This window comes from Amaranthus tricolor, chromosome 15, assembly GCF_026212465.1.
Source record: "Amaranthus tricolor cultivar Red isolate AtriRed21 chromosome 15, ASM2621246v1, whole genome shotgun sequence".
NCBI lineage: Eukaryota > Viridiplantae > Streptophyta > Magnoliopsida > Caryophyllales > Amaranthaceae > Amaranthus > Amaranthus tricolor.
The window spans coordinates 5,292,640-5,320,191 of NC_080061.1; the positions used below are offsets into that span (position 1 = coordinate 5,292,640).

Below are 27,552 nucleotides of genomic sequence, written 5' to 3' on the forward strand. Positions count from 1 at the left end.
ATTCAAAACATGAATGAGAACATCGATTAGATGAACAAAGAAGCTAAGTGGGATCAAGGAAAAAGGAAGGTTTGCCCAATCAAGAGAGATGATGGAGGCAACAACGACGCACAAGGTTTACCCAAGGATTTTTTTAGCTATGGGTGTGTTTGGTATAACAATGTAAGTTATTATTAGAAAATTTAAAACAAATAATAAAAAAATATAAAAAATTTACATAATAGTCAAAGTTTTAAAATATTTCCCAAGATAAGCAGTTTTTTCCTAAAGTAGAGGTTCGGCTTATTCGTTAGTAAAAACGAACACAAAAGCTTGGTCAAAAAAATTTAAGGTTTTTGTTCGCTATTATTAATAGCTAACAATGATTTTGACCCTTTTTAATCAAATTTTCATTCCAAATTCCACCATTAAACACTAAAAAAAAAGCTTCAACTAACTGTTTGCTGTTACTAACAGCGAACAAAGAAGTTTGGTCAAAAAGGGTCAAATCTTTGTTCGCTGTTAGTAACAGCGAACAAAGACCTTGACATTTTTTGACCAAGCTTCTCTGTTAACAAGTTAAATCTTTGCTTTGGGAAAAAACCGCTTATTTTGGGAAATATTTTAAAACTTTGACTATTATGTAAATTTTTTATAGTTTTTTCTTATTCATTTTAAATTTTCTTATTATTAGTGGTTTAAGGAGGCTAAGACACTACTCCATAGTAATACAATTGTTTTCATCTTGTTAGTTGTTACAACTAGTAGGGATCCAAACTCAAAAGTATATGATGGCCAAAACGATTCTAAGATAGTAAGAACTACTATAATCGATGCTTCTATTGAATTGTATTACTTTAAGCAACTATATATCTAATAAGTGTGATCGACATAGCAGTTTAAGTAGTTCTTTGATAGTTTAATAAGGCTAAACCTCTACTTTTAAAAAGTGCTTATTTTGTAAAAAGTACTAGTTTAAGTAATGATTAATAGTGAAAATAATTGTTTTCAAAACGTTACAACTTGTAACGTGTAATGTTTCAAAATCAAAAGTAACTATATGTCTAATATTGTCTCTACATTTTTCTCTATTAATATAATCAAACAACAAACGTTACTAATAACTTTTATATTTACAATTGTGTAATCACAACTGGCTATAATTACTAGTTAGATCCTAACAATTACTTACACAGCTACATTTCACCGAACAATTAGCGGTGAATCCAAAATTCTAAGTGTGAGATCCTATAATAAAAATCAAAGTGACTATAAATTTTTACCTAACATATTTAATGGAGTGTCTAAATTCTAAGTGTGAGATCCTATAATAAAAATCAAAGTGACTATAAATTTTTACCTAACATATTTAATGGAGTGTCTATTTAATTTCTTAAACGCCTAAACAAATTGTAATATATGTTGGGATATTGACACTCTCAAGCCCATATCGGTACGCCACTTGGTTACATTTAATAGGAAGTTAAGCAACATAGAACTACAAATAATTAGACAGCTATTGTTTGTTTGATTCGTCTTGATGTAAAAATTATTAATTTTAAATTTTTATAATTTTTATTGTATATAATCAGAGATATTAAATATTAAATTAGTGCATTAAACCGCTTGAAAAAGCAAATGTTGTAAGTATTTTAGAACGGAGGAGTATAGATGTAAAAAATTTAAACAAATAGAAGGAAGTAACGGGGGAGATTGGAGAAGTTAAGGAAATTTATCACCGCCGTAAACAAATATTTTGGGGTTTGGACGATTACTTAGAAAGTGTAGTCGCCCCCATAAACCCTAAAAATCTCCTTCCTTCTCTACTTCTTTTTCAACATCTCCTGAACTCCTTGAATTTTGGCATCATAATCAGTTATCAGACATGGGTCGCAAAATCAAGGACGTTATGAGTTCTGGTGACGGAGATAGAAAAATCAAGCGAAAGAGAAAGCTTGAAGAAGCTGAAGAAGGACTAACAAATGCTCAAATTAATGGCAATTTAGGAGAAAATCATGAAGTTTCAGTTTCAAAGAAGGAAGAAAAGAAGAGAAAGAAGAAGAATAAGAAAAAGGAAAATGGGTTTGAAGAGGGCGATAACCAATTGGGTTCAGAGTGTGAAGGAGAGAAAAAAACGAAGAATGGGTCAGAATTAGGTGAAGAAAGTGGCAAGAAGAAGGAGAAAAAGAAGAAGACGGAGAAAGATGGGGGCTTTATTAATGGAGATGAAAAGAAAGAGGGTGAAGAAGAGAAGAAGAGTTATGGAGGTGTGGTGGTTTCTGGGAAGAATTCAAGTGATTCAAAGTATTCACCTTTGAATTCATTTGCTGATGTTAAAGTTTCTGCAAATGTGATTGAATGTTGTAAAGATTTTGATAAACCTTCTCCTATTCAATCTCATTCCTGGCCTTTTTTATTGGATGGCCGTGATTTTATTGGGATTGCCCAAACCGGGTCAGGTATATACTTTTCTATACTCTTGTTTGATTTTTGAATTTGTGCTTATTCCATGAAGTCGGTGGTTGAAATTATTGAATGCATTTAGTTTGTAGGATATCCTTGCAAATTATCACATGAGCTACTTCATCATGAACATTTATGCCATGTTTGGACTTTGGAGTAGAAGGAAGGGGAGGGAAATGAATGGACAATAATTCCTTCATTTAGATAACAGGAGAGGGAAATGAAGGGGAATAATTCTTTACATTTGTACAAGATAAATTCTTCTTACATTAGAAAGATTTGGGAGGAAAACGAAATGTAATCAAAACACATTCTCAATATATCACTTATGCATATTTTGGCATTTCCCTATTTTACTCCAAAAAAAGTACATGTAAAGCCGGGGTGGAACAAACATAATCAAGACTATGTATGCTTTTATTGTTTGAGGCCCCTATTGTTTCATATCAAAACCTTCTAATGCCTTTTCTATCTCAGTTTACTTGAGTTATATCATTTAATATTTGACGCCTCTATTTCTAGGGCTTTGTCGGTTGGGCATGCTTAGAACCTCCATTGTGTAGAGCTTTTAAATAGAAGTATTTGTGTCTGATTCTTGTAATAATAATTGGGCAAATTTGGTATGTTAACCGTTAATTATAACTTCATGTGTCAGGTTGGTTAATAAAAAGTTTGATGTTGATATTGTGATCAGGTAAGACTTTAGCATTTGGAATTCCAGCAATGATGCATGTTTTGGGCAAAAGAAAAGGTGATATGTCTAGAAGGAAGAATCCAATTTGCCTTATTTTGTCACCTACAAGGGAGCTTGCGCAACAAGTATGTAGTTTTCATTTGAATGAATGTAGGTTATTTTCTGGTAAGGAATTATGCCATGGTCGCTTATTAGACCTATTGTTTTTGTTGTAGATTGCTGATGTTCTTTGCAATGCTGGGAAGTCCTGTGGTATAAAATCTGCTTGTTTCTATGGAGGAACCTCAAAAGGACCTCAGTTGGAGGCTTTGAGGTCTGGTGTTGTAAGTTTTTTTTGCTTATTCTTTCCCCTCCCTAATTTTCAAAGGTTCTAGAGTCAAAGTTATCAGATTTTTTGTTTTTGGCTATGTTCTGGTGTTATTCTTGTAGACAATTGATATTAAATAGTTTCAATTAATACTCTGAGAACTAGTGGTTGTATCTTGGAAGGGGAGCTCAAATCCTTGTAGACGGGGTTACACATGTGAAAAAAATAAAAATTGCATATGGATTATTTTAGTATATATGAAAAAGAACAGGAAACAGACTATGAGCTCACAGGCGGCTTCTATGATATTACAGAGAATTAACGCATATAAAATTTCACCTTACGGTGAATTGATTGTGGGCTTTTGCTGCTATAAGCCTTTTTGCTGTCTTTTTTGGTGCTTAAATGTAGGTCTTGCTCCGTTCTTGGTGCTTTCTTGCATCCCTCATGTTATCAGTGATCATGTATTCATATATGTTATTTTTATTCTTTCTAGTGATCTTTTTTATATCCCATTACAACATTTTATCTTGCTCAAGGGTCGTCTCTATTTGATTGTGATGTTTACTATTACCTTCTAAGACTTGGAGCATTTTCATGTATTTCTTGGACTGAACATGCTTACATTTGAAGTATTTTAACCATCCATTTATTGCAACTCCAGGACATTGTCATTGCAACTCCAGGACGTTTGAAGGACTTGATTGAAATGGGTAAATGCTGTCTGAAAGAAGCATCATATGTGGTAAGCATAAATCAGCTCCTCTTTCAAAGTAAATGTGACATTTTTTGCCCTTGCGGCCTATAATACGATTTTTTTACACCTTTACGAATAATATCCATTTGATAAACTGGAAAACTTGTACAATTCAACTGATGCAATATGATGTGGCTTTATTTTTGCACAATGATTAAGGAATAATAGGACATATATTACTCTGAGTTTTGTTGGCTGTTGTTAGATAGATCTGATAACTTAGGAAATTCTCCATGGTGGTTGCAAGAAAACTAGAAAAGATAGTAGCACTAGAAGTTGATGTCTATAACTCTTTTCTTGTATCTTTCTACTAGTTGGTGGATGTGTTTGATGTGTAAGGTGATATGAGCTTAAAGAGAATTCAAATTTGAAGATGTATAGCAGCATCAATATGATATCCTGATTTGCTTGTCAAAAGTTTCTTGCCGATGTTGTATATAATCACTAGCCAGCCATGTCAGTGCCTAAACTGCGGTTATAGCATGTCTTGCGTATCTTTAATGCGCAGCTCTTTCTTCTAGCACCTTTTTTAGATATAAACCGTGACTTAAATTTTGAAATGCAGCTTAATGGAAGGATCACAATAGGATGTACTTCATGCAACACAATAGTATCTAATAATGTGAGAGCCTTTTAGGAAAAATATTGCATCCTTTAAATGATTGAGAAAGTTTTAACAAAATTCAGCTCTGGAGATCTTTTGCGGTCAACTTTGCTGTTTGACACTACTCTTCTCATCAATGTTTTTTTTTACATCCAATTCACTTCTCATTCTTTTGTTGTCTACTGATTTAAACAATTTGCTTTTAAGCATCATTTAGTCTAGAAGAGACAAATCTTAATGTAGATTTTTTTTTTAGTGTCTGCTTTGAGGACCATAGTTATTGTTTTCTTTTGTATTCTTTAAGTATTTGTTTGGCTTGAGTGCTTAATAGTGTCCCTTGGTGTTCAACTCAAATAATAGTTTTGTGGCAACAAAAATCAATGCTAGTCATTGAAGACAGTGTGCTTTTATGTTAGGAGTATGCATCTTGTAATACATCTTTCTCTTCTTTCTTTGGGTTAGTACTTTGTTTCCTGAATTATTTCCTACTAATACGTCTATACTATGTGCAAGTTAGTTTTTCTATTTAATGCCTCCATTTCGTAGAAGCAGGTCTTATTAATTTGTGTTTGATCTAATTGTTTGACTTTTTGTTTCTCTCTTTCAGGTTTTGGATGAAGCGGATCGTATGCTTGATATGGGATTTGAGCAAGATGTTCGTTCTATATTGAGTCAGACATGCTCTGGTATGTCATGGTGTCATTTGGTTTATCCTTTGCCTCAAACTATATATACTGTTTCATTAATAAATAGCCATGCACTCCCTTTCCATGAAAATGGGCGAGAATGCCTGCATACTTAATTTATTGTCCATATTTGTTCTAGAATCTAGAACCCTGCAAAAGATGAGGGAGAAATAAAAAGAATAAAAGAAAAAAAAAAACTAAAGCAAAGGATTGGAATGCTGAAGCACTATGAAACTAAAGTAAACAATCCGGTTGCATAAGTTGACTTATTTGTATAAAGTCATTCACTTTGACCTTATTATTGACAAAGGGATCATCGACCTGTGTCCATCGGTATTTGCAAAACATTACTTTTCAGGATTCAGTCGTATTCACATCCCTTCATTTATACTGTTTACCGATATTCCATGAATTTATATACTCTTTGGAAAATTTACTCTACCAAAGTCGTTATTTCTTTGGTGAAAGAACAGTTATCCCACTCCCCTTCTTTTTTGTTCTTCTCATGATGATTTGGTTTCTAATCTTCCTATTTTCCGTTCAATGAATTGTCTTAGTTCGGCAAATGGTGATGTTTAGTGCTACTTGGCCTATAGAGGTTCATCAACTGGCCCAAGAATTCATGGACCCGAACCCTATCAAGGTATGAACATTTTAACTTGATATTTAGTTTGTCATATCTGTGTCTTGACTTATGAATACATTGCTAACATGTTTGCTGCAATCTAGGTTGTGGTCGGTTCTGAAGATTTGGCTGCTAATCACGACGTCATGCAGATAGTAGAGGTATGGCTAAGTATTCTATTAGATCAGACAATTTAAGCCCCTTTGCAATCAGTTTTTGATTTTGCCTGCCTTTAGGTCTTGGAAGAGAGAACACGTGATAACCGCCTTGTCGCTCTGCTTGAGAAATACCATCAGTCGCAAAGGTACTTGTTTCATGTTTGGATTTCACAATTCTGCTCTCAATTAGCTTTTACCTGCTTATCTGGTGAATCTGTGAGGGAAGTTGAAATGAAATTCAAGATGGTGGATTTATATAGTAAGAAAAGTAATTGATGGGATAAGCAGGTCATTGACTAATTGTATCATAAAATCAATGTCTTTCACAAGTGGAATGAACTAAGATTGCAATTTTTGTAGAAAAAGATGAAAATGAAGTCAGATATGCTGATTAGGAAAATGTTGGTGAAAGAGTAAAAATGGTTGCAAGCTTTTAAGGGGACTGTACCGTGTACCATCCCGAAAGAGTTGTGAATATTCATTACAATATTTCTGATGAATTTTTTTGTTCCCCTTCTGTATTTATAGGTTCCATCCAGCGCTTTACAAAATGGGTTTTTGACAAAATAAAATCCAAGATATTCCAATTTAAATTTCTGTCGTTCTCTATTATGACCATGTGTTGTGTAATCATTGGCTATTGTATTCTAGTATCATTTCCTTGGTAGTATTGTGTACAGTAACCCTGGTAGCATCATTTCCTTGGTAGTATTACTAATTATGTTATTTGTACACTTTCTTGCTTACATCATATGCTCTTGTTGAGAAATGTTTTTATGTTTTCTTGTGCAGGAATAGAGTTATAGTGTTTGTCTTGTATCAGAAGGAAGGAGATCGCGTAGAGAGAATGCTGCAAGGAAGGTGATAGCTTTAAACTCATTATTTTATTTACTGTATAGTTGTCCTACTTGGTGTGCCCGAAAGGCTTAAACTATTCATTTTGTGCTGCAAGGGGATGGAAAGCTGTCGCTATACATGCTGGTAAACCGCAACATACACGGACAAAGTCACTGGCCTTGTTCAAGAGTGGAACATGTCCTCTATTGGTATGATCTTTATCTATGTGATTGGTATACTCTACTCTTTTTAGTTGTGGAAAATCTAAACGTTCTTATTTTTGTAAGAGTTCTTTGGCTAGGAACTGGAAGTATTTGTATTTTCTTTTATTCTTTGCGGAAAGCTTGCAACTATCTCGTGGCCTGAACACCATAACCTCCCAAATACGAATGATAGATGCTAGAGAGAAAAACGTTTCAGCCCGTCTTGTATGAGACCTTCTCAGTGTGAGACGACCTCAAAACAAGAAGCCCATAAGCTTAAAATTTCTATTATTGGGCTATTTAACCCAAGTATGAGGCATGTCTCACGGTGAGGCCGTCTCATACAAGAATATGTGAAAACGTTTTGCTCGCTATATTTTCGTCTATATTCCATTAGTATGGAAATTTGGCTAGTAGTTTCATTTTGGGCAGCTGCATTTACAGATAGCAACTGATGTGGCTGCTCGAGGACTGGATATTCCAGATGTTGAGGTAGTTATCAACTACAGTTTCCCACTCACTACCGAAGATTATGTTCATAGGATTGGAAGAACTGGACGAGCGGGTAAAAAAGGTGTCGCTCACACCTTTTTTACTAAAGAGAACAAGGTGAGATTTGCTTCTAAAAATGTTTATGCTATCTACTTTCAATTTTTTCTTCCTCTAGTAATGAGTACGCAAACTTGTAGGGTCTTGCTGGGGAGCTGGTGAATGTTCTTCGAGAAGCTGATCAGCATATTCCGCCTGATCTTGTAAAATTCGGCACACACGTAAAAAAGAAGGTAAGCATCTCTAAATGCCCTTCCTTTACTTCTGTTTGTTTTTCCCGCTCTGATTGTCCAAGCTCATTTTGACCGTCCAAGCTCATTTTGACCTTTTTCACTTGCAGGAGTCCAAGCTCTACGGTGCTCATTTTAGAGAGATCACTGCTGATGCTCCTAAGGCTACAAAGATAAAGTTTGCCGACTCCGACGATGAATGATTCTGAAGACAACCAAGTTTTTGATTTGGGTTTATCCTTGTTATACGATATACGATAACGAGACTCGATCAAATTGTTTATCAAGCACCAGTAGTCGCCCGGCTCTTGCATCATAAAGTAAATGATGTTCAACTATAAAGTTCTGAGAATCGGCTATGAAGCTCCACGCGTTTGTCGCCATTACATTCATTTGCGTGAAGCTTGGAGGTCTTCAGCAACTTGCTAGAAGGTATAGGCTTAAAGTACCGAATCATCGACCTCGGTTGGGGTTCGCTAAACATAATTAAATCTTTAATAATGTTTTTCTTAGGGTATATACTTTTGAAATCTCTATTTGTGATTCTTTTTATTTTGCTATGCTGAGCTCAATTTTGTATCACAAGAAAAGGTGTCCACATTAGAGTTATGGTCATTAGCTAATGTTCAACTTTCTAAATCTATTTATATTTGTATTCGAAGTGAATGTGTAGACAATTCAAGATATCGACTACATTAGTGTCTAGGATCTTGTTTATATATATTTGGATTTATTTTTAGCAAATAAATCTTTTAGATGCGTTTATTTAAAAATGAACAATATATAGGTTAGTTTTATATTTAGCGGGTCAAGTAAAAATTGGTTTATTATTGGCTATTTTCCCAACGTAATAATCAAAATATTCATCTCATCCACACATTTCTTCTACTATTTATCACACAGTCGTTATTAGTTTGTTAAAGCTTGTATTTTGCTTCAATGTACATATGACATTACTTTTACAAAAGCAATCAGCTACTAAATTTGCACATAAAGTCCTAAACCTATCCCAACAATAACATTACTTTTACAGTGTCGTTTCTGATAATTTTTGAGTCCTAGGCGATAAGTAAAAAAATGTACTCTTAATCGTGCGTTTAACTAAGAATTATAATACTGCAAGTTCGATTCATGCTAGATGTTATGCAAATACTAATTTAATTATAAGGATTAACTCAATATGAACCACTTTATAAACTGGACTTTAAATTGTTGCACCTCAAAACTACCCTCAGAAACGGCCCGTATATAAAAAAAAAAAGGCAACACGTGCCCTCGTGGTACCATACACCACAGCCCCTATTGGGTTGCGTGCTATATCCCCTCGTGATGATATCAATGATACAAGTTGGAGCATCCACTTGTAATTTGCTATATTATGGAGTATTTATTAATTTTTCAAATATTATTATTGAAAATGAATAAGAGAAAAGATAAATAAATCAAGTTAGTGCAGAAGTATATGTATATGGATGAGATACACATAATTATTTGTATTTGTATTTGGAATAAGAAAAAAGGGGATTTATGTTCATATGAAAATTAAAACAAATTGAGAATTTTTAATTGACATAATAATTAAATGCTTTAACTTCTATACATAAGATAGAGATTTGATTCTTATTACCAATCAGAATGATTTATTTTTGCTCGTACTATAGAAAATTTGCAAGCTTTATTTCATCATAAAATTCAAAACTAAATTAATTACGATAAATCCTTATATGTATATATATATATATATATATTAAAAAAAATATTTTTAGAAAGAAACTTGAAACATTTTGATACACTAGTATAATGAGAATTTGACAACGAATTTAAGAATTTTCATATGAATATAAAAAAATATTACGTCAGTAAATTTGATACAAGTTTTACTTTCGTGTGTTTTACTAAATTTGACATTTTTTTTCTTTGATGATATCCATTCTAATTTATTCTCTCCGTCGCTCTCATATAGTATTATTTTTTATTTTGGGTTGTTTTTAATTTGCATTATTTTTATTTTTAGTCAATAACTCATTACTGTCTTTTAATATTATCCATGTATTTTAACTCTTTTTAATTTTATCCACATAATTCATTCTCACTCTTCACTTATTACCAAAATATCCCCTTTCCTTAAAAAACACTAAATTTCTCTTTACTATTATCTTAAAAGTACTGAAAAAGTAAATATCTTAAAGGGACTAGCTAGATATTTATTATTTGCTGTTCTAAAAAAAAAAGAATAAAAAATCACAATACCAAATTAACGCACATCAGCACATGCATAATAGCTAGGCACTAGTAGTAGTAATAGGAGTACCACACAAAGGGCAATGGCCCCTCATCGTACCATACACTATCATACAAGTTGGAGCATTCAATTGAGTATTCATCCATAACATCCAAGGCTCCAAATGATGTAGACAACAAACAAACCTAGGAGTAAATGATAAATTCCTTAGGACCCATACACTTTGAAACATATTAGATTTATTTAATTTTAATTAAAAAATATATTCCTAACTAGTTTCATTATACTTTTAACTGAGTATGAAATTTTTTTGAACTACATATCATTATCAGTTGTAAATATTTTTAAACAGAGGTAATAATTTGAGATTATGATGATATATAAGAATTAATAAATTTGAATAGTTAGCTTAAATAGAAGTTACTAAGAAGAATTTGCATACTTCATTAATATTTTTGATCTAAGTAAGTTTAACAAAAATTTACAAGTTAACAAATTAAAATATTGATTAATATGTTTCTTTATGAGTTAATATTTACAAATAAGGTTAACCGTATTAGTATATGTTGATCTAATAATGAAAGACTTTCTCTTTTACCTTACAGAAAGATCAATGCTACTTTGGTTCATTCTCTTCTAGCATATGGGAGATTCACCTTACCCTAAAATTAAAAGTGTTAACTATTTACAATCTTAATCTCTGTATTCCACAGTTCGTATAGTTTGTTTTAGAAAAAATAGTTTGTGATAAGACCTAATTATTTCAATTAAATTAAGATAATAGTTTTTTTTTTTTTTTTAAAAATTAACATTAATAATCCAACTAATTATTCACATGCTAAAATTAAACTCACCTTTTCATTATTCATGAATAATCTCACCTATTTCATGTTCATCTGATTAATAAGTTGGATTATTATTTTCAATAGATGATTAATTAGTTAAATTCAGTTCAAGTCTAAATAAATTCCACATGATTTAAAAAATCCTTCCAAATCTTATAAATTAAATAGATCTAATATTTTAATGCAATACTATCAAGATTCCCTAAGTGAGCCCTACCATCTTATTAATTAATTAATTTATTTATAGCCTATAAATATGAGAAAAAAAATAGAAAAGAAAATTAAAAAATAGAAAATAAAAAAAATGGTGATTAGTAGCGCAAGTACGGAAACCTCAAACCAATGTTTATCATCAACCTTTGCTTCTCGCTATGTTCGCACTTCACTCCCCAGGCATGACTATCGTCTCTATTTATCTTTTGTTATTTTTATTTATCATCAAGTATTTTTTTAATAATTACTCTAAATTAATTAGTTCTGCATTTGATACTTGTAAAATAGATAGTATATATATGACTTAAATTATCAATATAAATAAATTAAAAATCTGATTTTATTTCGGTTGAAAGAATATTAATTTTTAAAAATGATTCGGGTTCAAATCGTACCTAGCCTCTCCTCCTCTTCCTTTTGGTCTACCTGTAATAAAAAAATTATTAATTTAAATTAATGTCTTTAAAAACAAATATTTTATATAAATTTATCTTGATTTGACTTTTAAGATATTATTTTATTTATTTATGAAATAAGTCTTATAAAAGGTATTAATTAGCCTAGTCCGATCTGATTCGGATATTCTTTCTAATCTAACCTTATTTTGTTTAATTGATAATTTTTTAGTTTGATTTAAATGAAACTTTCTAGTTTTGGTCTTTTGCTAAAACTTTTTAGTTTTTTTAGAAGTGTTGTATTTTATTTTACTAATTGCTAAATGGTTTTCCCATAAAATAAGGAATTAGTTAGTAAAAATATTTTATATTGATTTTAATTGTGTGTGGAAAATATATAAAGAATAAAATAAAATAAAAATAAATATATAAAGGTGAATGCGTTTTTTGTGGATTATGTATTTTATATTGATTTTAACTGTAAGTGGAAATATGCAGCCACAAGAATACTCATAGTATTGAGATTTTATAAATTAAAAAAAAAAAAAAAAAAGATGAGGGCAATTTTATCCAACACATAAAAACGCAAGAGTTACTTAAATATAACCAAAATTATGAGATGAAAATTAAATTGTTGAGAATGATAAATGAAAACATCATTTATAAACAAAAAGAATAATAATTTTTTTGCTTTGTTTTCCTAATTAAATTAGATAATTTATTTTGTAATTTCAATTTTAAATAATTTTTAATTTTTCAATATGATCTTATTGTATTTTACCAAAATAAATCACATAGAAAGAGTTTTTTGTCCGATAAGATTTGACAAGGTCTAGTTTCATTTGATACACATGAAAATTTGTTATTTAATTTTAATGATTTTGTCATTTGTCAAAATCTTAAAAAACTATTGAAGTAGGTATCACGATGTATCATCTTTAACCCACCTTTTATTAAAAGTGCGTATAATATATAACAATGAATTGAGTTGGATATTAATGGGGTTGAAAAAATAGTTTATTGGATAATTTATAAACAACGAAATAAAATTCCAGTGATAACATAATTGTCCAATATATAAAGTGTTGTAATTATTTCTTTTTAAATTTATTTGAGGAAGGCATTTAAATATTTTTTAATGTTTGTAACAAAAAGTGATTGTTGACTTATGATTAATATGATGTAGTTTGTTGTTCTTAAAATATTAATAAATTTATTCCTGTATGCATGAATGAATAATTAAAGGTATAAGATGCCAGAAAATTCAATACCAAAGGATGCAGCTTACCAGATAATAAGCGATGAACTTATGTTAGATGGGAACCCAAGGTTGAATCTTGCTTCATTTGTGACTACTTGGATGGAACGTGAGTGTGATCAGTTAATGTTGGCTTCCATTAACAAAAATTATGTCGATATGGATGAATACCCTGTAACCACCGAGCTTCAGGTCATCCTAAATCTCCTATTTTTTTTTATTTTTTTTTTTAAAAATAAATGTTTTGAATTTGACTAGTGTTAGTGTACTATAAAAATTGCCCTTTTGGTAATTGGCGCGAAAATTAAGAAAATATAATTTAAATTTAGTAGTATTAAAAGATAAGTTAAATGCGTAGATGAGAATTTAAGGAGTTTGGCTTATAGCCAAATTTTACAAAACTATATATCGCTTCCTCTTTTGCCCTATGAATATTGTTTTATTGATAATTGGTAGGAAATTAAGAAAAATATTGTAAGTGTGCAGAACCGTTGCGTTAATATGATAGCTCACCTATTTAATGCTCCAATCGGAGAAGAAGAAGCAGCGGTTGGCGTAGGCACCGTAGGGTCGTCGGAGGCAATCATGTTAGCAGGTTTAGCATTCAAGAGAAAATGGCAGCAAAAGCGTAGGGCAGAAGGTAAACCTTGTGACAAACCTAATATAGTCACAGGTGCAAATGTGCAGGTACGCTTAAGGGCCTCTAAATATGCGCAAATATTTTTTTATTGATGCAACTCACGACTTAAGTTGAAGTTTATGAATGCTTTTTGGCAAATTGTTATTAGTTGTTGAATGTTAAGTGTTACACTACAAGAAAAAAAAAACAAACAAGCTGGCGATCTAAGTTATTTATCGCCATTTTGTTGCAAAAAATAATTTCACAACAAAAAGTTTATATTGTCAAAATTATTATTGCCTATTTATCGCCATCGTGGTGACAAAATAATAACTTTGTTGCCCTTTATATAATAAACAAACTTTCTGTCACCATAGAATCAATAACATTTTAAATAACAATAAACAAGCGGATACTCAATTTTTTTCCACCAACATTCTCAATTTTAAAATGATAAGTTAATTAAAAATATTAAACACAAATAACATTATATAAACTCTAAAATCATTGTTCAGAAAAGTCATACATTATTTGTTTTACCACATAATTAAAAAAGTCATCCCACGTCTAAACCACCACGACTAATACAACAATTTGTTCCCTTTTTGGCAACAAATTTGACGTAAAAAGATTTTTGGTGACAATAGTTTTGGCGACTGAAGCTTTTTGTCGCCAAATCCCTTTTGTCATAATGGCAACAAAAAGCTTCCGTCGCTAAATCCCTTTTTGCCACAAAATGACTACAAAAAGCTTATGTTGTCTTTTTTAGTGAACAGAAATATTTTGTATATATTAACCAATATCACTAAATAACTCCTATCTAGAGTGGGGTTTAACCGAATAAAAAATAAATCATATATATGAAAAATGAAGGTTTGCTGGGAAAAGTTTGCTCGTTACTTCGAGGTGGAGCTAAAAGAGGTGCATTTAGAAGAAGGATACTATGTAATGGACCCAAAAAAGGCAGTTAAAATGGTGGATGAGAACACAATCTGTGTGGCAGCAATTCTTGGTTCAACGTTAACTGGAGAGTTCGAGGATGTTAAGCTCTTAAACGAACTTCTGACCCAAAAAAATAAGGAGACTGGATGGGATACCCCTATTCATGTTGATGCAGCTAGTGGAGGATTCATTGCTCCTTTCATTTATCCTGATCTTGAATGGGATTTTCGGTTGCCTTTGGTTAAGAGTATTAATGTTAGTGGTCATAAATATGGGCTTGTGTATGCTGGTATTGGGTGGGTTATTTGGAGGAGTAAAGATGATTTGCCTGAGGATCTTGTTTTTCATATCAATTATCTTGGATCTGATCAGCCTACTTTCACTCTCAACTTCTCCAAAGGTATGGGATTTGCATCAATTTTGCTTCTTTTTTTATTTGTCGTTTGTTATCAAGGGTCAATCGGGTAGCACCGACATTAATGCCTTTGTCTAATCTCCGGCTCAACCCTGCCTATGTTTGAGCAAATTAATGACACTGAGGTAATATTGAAATGATCAAATGTTATTTTGTGATGTTCGTTCTGTCAAGGTATTAACTCAACCATTAGCTTTAGCTTATGGTTGAGTTTCAATAAACCATCCCAACACCCCTTCACATTCGAATTCTTATTAAGTTTGCATGTGGGAGTAATCAATAAGGGTCATAACGCCATTCTTTTCAGACTTACCATTTTAGTTATTGAACAAACCATCGGCTTTGATACCATGTTAAATTAGGCTGGAATTATTGTAAATGTCAGCATATTATCAGGAAAACCAAGGTGCACATACTCCATATAAGCCAAGGAGGTACATGAGTTGGTTAATTGACATGGTATCAAAAGCCAACGTGACAAGAAGTCACGGATTCAAATCTCAAACACCCATCTATGAAATATTTAGCGTTCGGTATGAGAAGAACCAGGATCGCCACAGGCCAAATCTAAATGGGGCCCTCCTATATGATGTACATACGAAAAAAAATTTCTAATCATAATTTCTTTATTCATATTTACTTATGCCTTTTGTTTTTTTTAATGTATAAACAAGAGGATAACATAAATTTTATTAGTCTAGTAAAAAAATCCAAGAGGAACGCTATACAAATATGCTTTTAATGATTTACACAAAACAACTTTCTTATTTTGATGGTATTAACCGATGATTCAAAATTAGTGTTTTAAGCACAATTACTTTTATTGTGGAACCTCAATTGTAATTTTATTGTATAATTTGCTATTTATATTGGTGATAATTATCTGTAGCAACTAATAAATACCAACGAAAGAATATCATTAAAAAGGATTATTTTTAGTTTCAATCGATGGAAAAATAAACATAATTAAAGGTATAAGTGAACTGTAATAAAAAAAAATTAAATTTAATAAAATAAATCAACATCAGTAAAGTGAATTTAATAAAAAAAATTCAAATGAATTGCAGTCACAATTACATTTTAAGATGTAATTTTCCATCCTCTTAATATTATGACAGCTTTTCAATTTTTTTCAATTAATGACTACATGGGTTTGTTTTACTTAACTAATACAGTTTAGTCATTGATAAGAAAAAGAAGGTTTTTTTTATCAAATTATTGCAATATATCTTCACCCTTCTCACTTTTGCATGCTATTTAATATACCAATTCATGCTTTCTCCAATTAAGCACCGTCACAAAATAAAATTGATATTAAATATTTGTACTAAGACGAATTAAATAAAATTTCAGTTAAATATATTTTAACTTGCAAATTAAAAATAAAATATATATTAAGATTCGATTAATTGATTAATAGTAAAATTATTTTATATGAGTTTGTTCAAATATTTATTATTGAAGTGCAGATATAGAATAATGAAATATAAATTAAAGTATGAAATATAAATTAAAGTGCACGTATAGAAATGGGACCCAATCAGCCAATTTTAATGTGTTTTACTCTTGCATAATAAGTGTAATTTTTAGAAGTGTAATTTTGACTTTTCAAATGTAAAATTGTGAAAAACAAATTTGCTTTCTTCAACCTCCTGCTGTCCTGCATCTTCCCTTCATCATCACAGAATACAGTCGACTGCTACTATTCAGCAACTCTCTTACTTCGGTCTCCGAAATGGGGCCCCTTTATATGTTGGGCTCTAGGCGGCGGCATTCCTCGCCTACTCCCAGGGCCGGGCCTGAGGAGAACCGTGATGTTCCACACTTCTAGCCCTAAGGGCTCTTATATGAAGGGACGTGTTAGAGTATACAACCTTCAACATATTTTAGGACCTCAACCATTAGCTAAAACTTTTGATTGCATAGGTTCCACAACAAGTTCCACATAATATACATCTGATTAGCTATAAACTGTCCTGCTTACTCCTTGCAGGTTCAAGCCAGATCATTGCACAATACTATCAGCTGATCCGCCTTGGTTTTGAGGTTAAACTATGAACTCTTTCTTCTACCTTGCCTTATATACACTTAAGGCAGCTTGTTAACATGCTTTTATCAGGAAAACATAAAAAGTCTTAACAATCTGACAACTTGAAGTACTAGTCACCGATATATAAGTAATACTTTCTATATTAAGTGGCTCCTACTTAAATGGAATTTAGGAAAATTGTCGAGTCGATGTATGCAACTTACATCTATCAACTCCACAAATTCCCTATATCCTGGTTAAGCAGGACCCACTTAATATAGAAAGTATTTAATTCATTACTTATACTTCCCTGATATAAACCTCAAATTTCAGGGCTACAAGCAAGTGATGGAAAATTGTAGGGACAATGCCAAGTATTTGAAAGAAGGAATAGAAAAAACAGGAAAGTTTGAGGTGGTTTCAAAGGATATTGGTGTTCCTCTCGTTGCATTTTCACTGAAAGATAGCAGCAAGTACACTGTATTTGGCATAGCTGAGAGTCTGAGGCGGTTCGGATGGATTGTGCCAGCATACACAATGCCACCCAATGCTGAGCACATTGCAGTGTTGCGAGTCGTCATAAGGGAGGATTTTAGCCGGAGCCTTGCAGAAAGACTTGTTTCAGACATCCAGAGAGTTGTGCAGGAAATGGATGCACACCCAATAAATATTGTACCCTTAGAAAGTAGTATGACACAAGGAGATAAGGGGGGTGTTAAGAAAGATTTGGTTGGTACTCAAAGAGAAATAGCACAGCATTGGAAAAGTTTGGCTCATGGAAGTAAAAGAAAGACTAATGGAATTTGCTAAACACAGACGATGTGCGGCCCTGAGATTTGCCAGGCCCAGGATGAAATATTAATTATCGGCCCTTAACTACTATATATATTATTATGAGTGTCTTAGTATTAAGTATTTAAACATCTTTCTTCTTATATTTTTGGATGGGTTAGGGCACGGCTCTTCTTATCCCTTATAGGGCCGGCCTTGATGTTGTGTTCTCTGTTATAAGTTGATTGGTGCTATGTTGTATCATACAATGTAAGTTTATGTTTGCACATCTTTTAAGTTTTCATTCATCAAGAATAAAAAAGAAATCTAAGAGCTTTATGTTTGTATTTGTATTTCTAATTAAGTGGGTGATTCCTTAGTCTAGTAAGAGGGGTGGTTGGAATTTGTGTATCACTAGTACTATATCATTTGCTTTGATATTATATTCCTTTTAGCTTTTTTTCAAATTATTTGTTATTATTTATTATTTTATATGTAATTACAGATAAGACCCTCTCATTAAAGACGTGTCTATATAATCAGTTAATTTCTCTAATTAATCATTTTAATATTATAAGTGATCGATTTTAGGTTAACCACTTTGAGATTGATCATTTTAAGATTATAAGTGATTACTTTTAGAGTTTTAGATTAAGTGGTCACTTTAAGACTGTAAATGTACATTAATTTAGCCTAATATAGATGATCGATCTGATGGTCTCACCCTGAGATTTTCCAATGTGAAATTTTGTCTAAGTATTCTTGATCAAAATGGAATTATTATTTTGTTTCTTTTCCCTCGAAACTGCTATATGATTTTTCAGCATTTTTCAACTAAAATATATTTCTATAATATTAATATTGAAAAAGTTGACCTTCCCTCTTCAAAAGTCCTAGCTACTATACTAAAAAAATAATTTTTTTTCTTATTTTAGTGTAAACATATCAAGTATATGTACAAAGGAGTAGTATGTGCTTTTGTTATTGTGTAGAACAAAGAACACGAAATTTCGAGACAGCACAATATATTGCAGTAAGACAAAAAAAAAGGTAGGGATGAGTACGTACAAAACCCAACATGATACTAGATCTTTAGATCTCATCGCCTTTTTATCACTTTTTATTACATAATAAAAACTTTTCTAAGTTTCAACCTTGTTTATATTTAATATTTAATAACCCTAAAAGGCTAAAATAAATTAATATATATAACCACATAAATTAATTGAAAAATAAAAATCTAATATAAAATTATCTTGAATTAAATATTTTCAATTATGTATACTATAATGATAAACTATCATATTTAATATCACTCTAAACGATGTCATTAATACTTATACTCCTACACTATTTTTATATTTGTATAACTCGTACAATCGAACTATATAATAATATCTTTTTTTAAGTATTTATTTTTTAATTGAAGACAAATAGGATATGTTCGATGCAAGATAGATGTAGTTTGTGAGGGTAGATTAAGCTAAAAGAGAAAAAAGATCTAAATATGAATCAATTTCAAAATATTTTTTTTAAAAAATGTTATTTAGGCTAGGTTCAGTTCATCTAAAAATATATAAGTAATCACAAAAAATCTATTTTAATCTGCAAAAATCAGTAAAAATTAGTTACTTCAGTAAAATTATTTTTTATTAGTTCAACTTAGCTACTTTATAATTTATAACTAAAACTTAATTTTCATTAAAATAATCTACTCTTATAATTTATAACTAAAACTTAATTTTCATTAAAATTAATAAAAATCAGTTACAATCATTAAAATTAATTTTTATTAAAAAAAGTAAAAATAAATTTTAATGAATATAAATCAATTTCATTGGATAAATATTAATCAATTAAATGAGAAAAAATCAAGTACGTGGAATGTGTGGAAGTATAATATGATGATCCAATAATTAAATTTGATGAGTCGATCAACATTATTTGTATGCTGTCAGATCCATAAACAATCTCCCTGGTCCTTGATCCTTAGTTCATACCCATTCGTTCTATCGCGTCTCAATCTCTCTCTCCTCTTCTTCATCTAATCATCTCTCTTTCTCTCTCTTCCCCTTCTCATCACTTTCACGATCGAAGGTACCTTTCTTTTCCAGATCCAAACTTTTCATTGCAATTTCAATTTTTTAACTTCACTGATATTTCATAATTGTTTTAATTTCACCTGTATATATTTTTTTGAATTCTCTGTTATTGAGTTTAACATGATTTACGATTCTTATGATTGCATTTTCTATCGTCGTTTAGTTGTAAAAATTATACTCGTATTGATTTTGGTTTTAATTTTTGCCTTTTCTGCTCAGTACTTGATCAACGATGGGTGCTCAGAACATTTTCGATGGCGATGATGGAAACCTTGAAGTTGGAATGGGTAAGTTTTTTGATTCAATTGTTTTTAAAATTTTTTTGTAGGTTGGTTATTTGATTATTGTTAAGTGAATTGTTTGATGGATTGTACTGGAGATATTTAAATTGGTTAAAGTTGTGATATTTTATTGGAAATATGAAGATCAATTTGCTGTAAGATGATGGTATGTTGAATTAATGACATTGACTTGATCTGATTATTGGATGACTTGTTAGTGATTGGAATGATTTATGGTGTTCAGTGATATGGTTGTGTGTGGTTGTTTTAATCTAGTTTGTGGCGGAGTTTGATTATGTATTATTGGTTCATTGTTGATTTTGAAGAAATGAGGTTTATGATTGGAATGTGGATTACTAGACTGAATTTTACGTGCCCTTTAGGATATTATTAGCTGTGCTTCATAATTTTTGGGTAGTTTCATCTGTATGTGTTTGCTTTTGATGGATTTTGGAATTTCCAAGTGTAGTATTGTTATCTTTAAGTTAATGAGGTTTTGGTGTGGTATATTGATCCAATTTGAAGAGCATGCTAATTATAGTGTATCAGTATCGGAATGGTTTATTCATGTTTGATTGAGATTTTGTGATTTGCTGAGAGCGATGTGTTGAACCTGTGTTATGCTGTATAATTGTGATTGTGTTGTTGAATTGCTAATTTTATGTGTTTGATTTCTGTAGAGTATAGAACAGTCTCAGGAGTTGCAGGGCCACTTGTTATTCTTGACAAAGTTAAGGTGAGTTTTGAAGTGTTGGTCAGTTGGTGTCTTTTCATAAAATGCTTGTTCACTTTCCTACTTCTCTGATTACTTTTTCATTGTTTGATATAAATAAGAACTGGCTTGTTTCTGTTAGGGACCTAAATTTCAAGAAATCGTCAATATTCGTTTGGGAGATGGGTCAACTCGTAGAGGTCAAGTGTTAGAAGTTGATGGTGAGAAGGCTGTGGTACAGGTACTTCATATCTGGACTTCAAAACCAGTTGTCAATCTTGATCACTTTGTAATTCTGGTTTTAGCTCACCTGTTTTCACTCATCCGGATAATATGAAATTATGCTTCTGTGAATGTGATAATTTTATAACAGGTTTATTTTATGAAAGGATATTTAAACAAGTGGTCTCCCTTATCTTTCTGTTAGGTTTTTGAAGGAACATCTGGAATTGATAACAAATACACCACCGTTCAGTTCACTGGTGAGGTAAGAAGAATTATATTATTTTACCCACTAATGAATGATCTAGCTCTAAATGGGATAGTCATTCAATGTATGAATATTCCCGGATTCTTTCTCCTGCATAGCAATTACAATATGCACAGAGTTTGTTATCATTCTTGTTCTCCTAACACTTGGTATTAAATGATCTGTGTATATGTGATTTGAAATTTTCGTTAAAGTTATGGCTCATTCAGTAGCTTAGAGAACTAACGTGGCACTAATGTACCCCTCTCATGAAACGGATTTTTTTAATGAAATCATCTGCTAGTGCCTAAAGGATGTTCAGTGGAAAATCGGCTTGGTTTATTGGTGCTTTAATATTTTCCTATTTCCTGGATGTTTTGGATACACTCTTCAGTAGTTTTTGATTGCTTGTGAAGCTTTTCATCATACCTCCCTAGAGTATTAGAGTGAGTCAAACGATGTGGTTTTTGTTGATGGCTGCCTTTTCTGTTCTATACTTGCTGTAAGTTTTTTTGGTGATGTTCAATGAATGTTCGTTACTTATATGTAATGTGATTCCTGAATTTTAAACATATTCATAAATTGATCAGGTCTTGAAAACTCCCGTTTCCCAAGACATGCTTGGGCGTATTTTTAATGGATCTGGCAAACCAATTGATAATGGTCCTCCTATTCTTCCTGAGGCTTACTTGGATATATCTGGTATGTGGCTTCTAAGTCTTGTTCATGTCAGTAGAATTTGCTTTCCAATGAGATTTAATCTGATATACTTGAAACATTCCTTCTATCCTGTTTTCAGGAAGTTCAATCAACCCCAGTGAAAGAACTTATCCAGAAGAAATGATTCAGACAGGCATTTCCACAATCGATGTCATGAATTCTATTGCTAGAGGACAAAAGATCCCTCTCTTTTCTGCTGCTGGTCTACCACATAATGAGATTGCTGCACAAATTTGTCGTCAAGCTGGTCTGGTGAAACGTTTAGAGAAGTCTGAAAACCTTTTGGAGGTATGATGGCCTGCAATAGTTCTGCTTGATATTTAAACTTAAATAACTGTTTTCAGTATTTGGCAAGTAATGCTGCTTTTTTTTCTTTTGTCCAATATAATATCTGATCACTTCATTTTTGTTCAACTCTCACAATGAAATTTGTTAGTGTTGGGAAAGGGTCGGCTATGGGGGCTTTCCTCCCTTGGTGACTATGATTTATATTCTTAGTTCTAGATTTTCTTATTCTGTGTGTCTGTGTTCCCTCTAGATTATCCTCATTTTAATCTGAGATCTTGTCTGTCTACTTTTCAGGATGGGGAAGAGGACAACTTTGCCATTGTATTTGCAGCAATGGGAGTTAACATGGAAACTGCACAGTTCTTTAAACGTGATTTTGAGGAGAATGGATCTATGGAGAGAGTTACTCTCTTTTTAAATCTGGTATATGATCCTTTATATGGCTGTTTTACATTATATTTTATGACTTAATCCTTTCTGAATGAGTTTTTTGTGTCTGATTGATTTCCATTGTCTTTATTGCAGGCCAATGACCCTACAATTGAGCGTATTATTACACCTCGTATTGCCCTTACCACTGCAGAATACCTAGCATATGAATGCGGGAAGCATGTTCTTGTTATCCTGACTGATATGAGCTCTTACGCAGATGCACTTCGTGAGGTAACACTTAATCCATCATCAGATTTAAAGTTTTTTTGTTTGAGGCGCCGAATGTGTTTATTATGCTCCTTTACGTATCGATCTTTGTACTAGGCACTATAGTATAGGTTTTGCTTGAATAGAATTATGAAAGAGATAGATCCGTGAATGATTGTAGAATATATTCAGAGATTAGAAATTTGCCTACAATATTTAGCTTTTTCTAGGCAGATAAATTTGAAGTGACGCTAATTACCCATCAAACCTGGCAGGCGCGCCTAAGATTAGTATTTTGTGGAATAGGCAATTGCTGATGAAGTGTTTCGGGATCTTTTGTCTTTGTGTTTTGTCTTATATAGTTTGAAGGTCAATAGGCATGAAAGAATGTACCCCTGAAAACGAAGGAACTGAATACTGACTATTGTAAAGAGAGGCTAGTTTTCCATATTTATATAGTATTGAAGAACAGCTAGTCTCTTGAGAGACCGTCTCTTTGGGAGACGTATCTCAAGCCCATTCCATTAAAGATTAATGTCTATTTATCGTGTTCTTAATGCCTACTTACATTATCCTTAATGTTTACTTTCCATATTTTTAATGCCTACTTTCAATATCTTAAATGTCTACTAACATCATTTTTAATGCCTACTTACAATATTTTAAAAAATATATAATGGGCCGGTCCAATTAGAGATGGTCTCTGAAAGAGACTGTCTCTCATAGGAATTTGTGATTGAAGAAACCTCAGCCGACGATGTTGGTATTTGAATAAATTCTGTCCACAAATTGTTATATTGATTTGCGTTTGTTGCTAGATAGGCCCGAAATTTCTTGGTTTCTTTTATCCATTTTTCGGTAAATGCGTTGGGGGCATTTGAGCAACTCAATAAATATTTGCTATTTTTCCTTTATGCTTAGGGGCCTTTCCGTGTTTTGGTTGGTTCCCATTTCCCTTTTGGGTTTTAAAAACTAAGTTTGCTCAGCTGAACTGTTGCAAACAACACAACTTATTCAATTTTTAATGGATTTGAAACAGAAGCTAAAGTTAGTTGTATTGAGAAATTGCTTACTCACCTGTCCTTCGAACCTCAGGCTTCCTTAGGCCTTAGTTGTAACTAGTAACTACCCACCTGTCCCTTCTCTCTCTCTCTCTTTCCTTGTCGTTATGTAATGGTGGGTGAAGGTTGATCTATAAATGAGTGCCTGGCGGATATTTATAGACTAGTTCATTTTCTGGTAGCATGCAGGCTACATTAACAATGATCTAGCATGAGTGCCACTCCTTGCGGTAGCCTGCTAGTTTATCTTCGTTATGTGGTTCTTTCATCCCATCCCTAAATCTTTCTCATTTTTTAGTTGGATAAGGTTATACATTTTCTTTTCTTTGAGATATTGATAAACTGTTGCACCAATTTTCACTTTCTAAAGGATAATCTTCTGAAGTACTGTGAGTCATGTCTTGTTTTTGTCTTATGATAATGATTAGTTGTTTTAATCTTGAACTTAAATAAATAAATTCAAACTAGAATTAGTCTTAAGTGTTAGCAACATTACTTTCTTTACTTCCAATTCTTATTTCCTTATGCTTTAAATTTGTCTCAATTATAGTTCATTTTTTAAACCAGCCTATCAGCTCAAGCCATGGCTCCAAGTCTCCAACCCGGATACAATGCCAAAATCTTTTAGTTTGCTCATGAAAGGGAACCTTATTTTTAATTTATTATAATCTTCATTTGTCTAATACCCTTTCAAACGTTCGCTCGTCCAAAATATCAAAAACCTAGTTAGAAATAAAGACCTGACCATAAGGAGGAGACCCAGATATGTAGTTTTGTAAAGTTTTAGAGAAACCTACACATTTTTGCAGGTGAATAGCAAAATTCTGAATAACATGAAATGACAGAATTTACATGATTTTCATCCTGAAACAACTTTATGTCAAAGAATGTTGTTATTTTGAGCATTGAAAGGTTATACCTAGAAAATCTTCTAATGTGAAAATTATAACAAAGAAATTTATGTGATTAACGAAAGGAATGTCGACTTTTAGAAATCTTCCTTCACTTCAGTTGCAATGGATGGTGGAAATTTTTTTTTCTTTAACTTCAGTTGCTAATACATCCTATATTCATCATAGTATTGGATGTATTTTTAATTTCTTTGCAATAATAATTAGTCAACATTTTCATAAAACTAAAAATATTTTCTGAAATAACCTCATGGTAAAATTATAGCCTTGATGCGAAAGTAACTACTCTTTTGAAATAGAGTTTTTGTTCTTCGCTTGAAGCTATAGACGTCCGTGATCGTCATTCATTTAGCTCTCTGATCCTGTCTCATTTTTGGAGCAATAGCTACAGGAGTTCTTCTCATTAGATTAATTTTCCTTATGAAGCTACTTATACGTTATACCCAAGGAACTATGATGATTTTTTGCAAGAACGGCAGCTCTCAAATGACAACTTCCACGTAACACGGACAGATTAGCTGTATTGTCCTCGATCCATATGGTTCAAGTATCTAAATTAAGATAGTACTTGATAAATCATTTTCAATGGAACATGCAGCAAACCCATTATTAGTGTTAGTTAATCTGTTGTAGCTTTAATTAATTTTGTGAATGTTCTGCCTTCATGCTTGAAATTTTTTTTGGTGGGAGTTGAATCATGTGATAGATAGATGGTGCCTTTTTGTATAATGATGATGAAGTTGATAAAGTCAAATTTACACAAGTTGTATGCAATGAATGCTCGAGTCCTTTTTCATGAGTGTTTGCTGCTGCATCCTGAGTAATTGTTTTTTTAATTCTTTGTTCAGGTATCAGCGGCCCGTGAAGAAGTGCCTGGAAGGCGTGGTTATCCGGGTTACATGTACACTGATCTGGCTACTATCTATGAACGTGCTGGACGTATTGAAGGACGAAAAGGTTCTATCACCCAGATTCCCATTTTAACTATGCCTAATGATGGTAATGACCTCGTTTAAAATCTATTTCTGGCCTTTGTATCTTATTTCTCCCACCTTTCACTAATCCGTTTTCTCCTTCCTAGATATTACGCATCCAACTCCCGATCTTACTGGTTATATTACTGAGGGACAAATCTATATTGACAGACAGCTGCACAATCGTCAGGCAAGTATCTTGTATGGCCGCATATGGTCTATTATTATTATTATTGTAAGTTATGTCTTTAATTGCTCTTTTCTGAAGTATGCGCACAGTCCCTTTCAGAAAAAGAAAAAAAAAAGTATGCAGTCAAAAAGCATTCAATCTGATGTCAAACTGTGTAGATGTAATGCTATAAGATTAATTAGGATTAATTGATTGAATTTTTAGTAACTTGTGTTTTTCATGCAGATATACCCTCCGATTAATGTCCTCCCCTCTCTTTCCCGTCTGATGAAGGTAAATTTTGTCAAATTGTTATTCAATAAGTATATCTTGAAAACTCAAAGCTTATCAAGCATGGACTGAAATTTCTTTTTTTGAATACAAATAGAGTGCTATTGGTGAAGGCATGACTCGCAGGGATCACTCTGATGTGTCCAATCAGGTCTGCCAATATTATTGGTTTGGTTTCTTTTTGACTTGTTTTTGAGCCTCTCATAAATTTTTTTTTTTGGGGTGCCATGGTTTTGTAATTTCAGCTGTATGCAAATTATGCAATTGGGAAGGATGTACAGGCCATGAAAGCTGTGGTTGGTGAAGAAGCTCTTTCCTCAGAGGATCTGGTATTTTCTGCTTCCTTGTGCTATTACTAGGGTATAAGTATAAATCTCATATTTGACGAAGTATAACATCTCTTTCAGCTATACTTGGAATTCTTGGACAAATTTGAGAGGAAATTTGTTTCCCAAGGAGCATACGACACCCGTACTGTCTTCCAGTCACTTGATCTAGCATGGACACTCCTCAGGATCTTCCCCCGTGAGCTACTCCACCGTATTCCAGCAAAGACCCTCGACCAGTACTACAGTCGAGATGCTTCAAATTGATGATGATGAAGAGTCTCAGTACACTACCCGCATGTCTTTTTCTCATTCGGCACTTGAATTTGTTCATTATCGCTGTTTACCAGCTGCTTTAATAAAGGTTCTAAAAGCGGGATTCTTTTGTTAGTTGGTTTGTACATTAAAGAGATGCTCTTTTTAGTGGGAGAGACAATGTAGATTCTTAATGGAAAACAAACAAAGCTGTAGCTGTGGTTTTGACTATTTATCCCCATATTCTTGTAATACTGTGTGAAGCTTGAGAGCTGGGTTTAGGAAGCAGAAATCCTCAGCACTTGGTTTGCACCGCTTTTTTAAGCTTGTATTTGATTTATATTATTCATATCCCGCATAATTTATTGGGAGTACTGCACAATAAATTTGGTGTAATTTTATGCATTACTGCCAAACAATCTTTTTGACTTGTTGACATTGATCATTCTGTTCGCAAATTTGTTCTGTAATGACAAAATGGGAATTGAATATGCAGTATTCTGGTTTCTAGCTTGTATTATGGCCACATGCGT

At 32.3% G+C, this 27,552-nt stretch overlaps 3 protein-coding genes across 3 annotated transcripts; all 3 read left to right on the top strand.

Moving 5' to 3' along the window:
- The first annotated feature begins 1,696 nt into the window (after positions 1 to 1,696).
- Positions 1,697 to 8,797, top strand: LOC130801478 (DEAD-box ATP-dependent RNA helicase 5). The gene is made up of 13 exons (XM_057665340.1): positions 1,697 to 2,438; positions 3,137 to 3,261; positions 3,352 to 3,459; positions 4,108 to 4,188; positions 5,412 to 5,490; positions 6,048 to 6,133; positions 6,220 to 6,276; positions 6,352 to 6,419; positions 7,066 to 7,134; positions 7,226 to 7,319; positions 7,758 to 7,922; positions 8,003 to 8,095; positions 8,203 to 8,797. Exons 1-13 carry the CDS (start codon positions 1,865 to 1,867, stop codon positions 8,293 to 8,295), a joined length of 1,692 nt encoding a protein of 563 aa, XP_057521323.1. The 5' UTR covers positions 1,697 to 1,864; the 3' UTR covers positions 8,296 to 8,797.
- A 2,582-nt stretch (positions 8,798 to 11,379) lies between these two features.
- On the top strand, positions 11,380 to 18,168 carry LOC130801267 (glutamate decarboxylase-like). Its single transcript, XM_057665071.1, has 6 exons — positions 11,380 to 11,572; positions 13,033 to 13,237; positions 13,532 to 13,732; positions 14,538 to 15,006; positions 17,015 to 17,067; positions 17,384 to 18,168. The coding sequence occupies exons 1-6, from the start codon at positions 11,484 to 11,486 to the stop codon at positions 17,858 to 17,860; spliced, it is 1,494 nt and encodes a 497-aa protein (XP_057521054.1). The 5' UTR covers positions 11,380 to 11,483; the 3' UTR covers positions 17,861 to 18,168.
- A 1,532-nt stretch (positions 18,169 to 19,700) lies between these two features.
- Positions 19,701 to 27,427, top strand: LOC130801907 (V-type proton ATPase subunit B 2). Its single transcript, XM_057665845.1, has 15 exons — positions 19,701 to 19,918; positions 20,143 to 20,210; positions 20,885 to 20,940; positions 21,059 to 21,157; positions 21,344 to 21,403; positions 21,976 to 22,087; positions 22,185 to 22,393; positions 22,688 to 22,816; positions 22,919 to 23,056; positions 25,853 to 26,003; positions 26,086 to 26,168; positions 26,394 to 26,441; positions 26,536 to 26,589; positions 26,684 to 26,767; positions 26,846 to 27,427. Exons 2-15 carry the CDS (start codon positions 20,156 to 20,158, stop codon positions 27,029 to 27,031), a joined length of 1,464 nt encoding a protein of 487 aa, XP_057521828.1. The 5' UTR covers positions 19,701 to 19,918; positions 20,143 to 20,155; the 3' UTR covers positions 27,032 to 27,427.
- Positions 27,428 to 27,552: the final 125 nt, after the last annotated feature.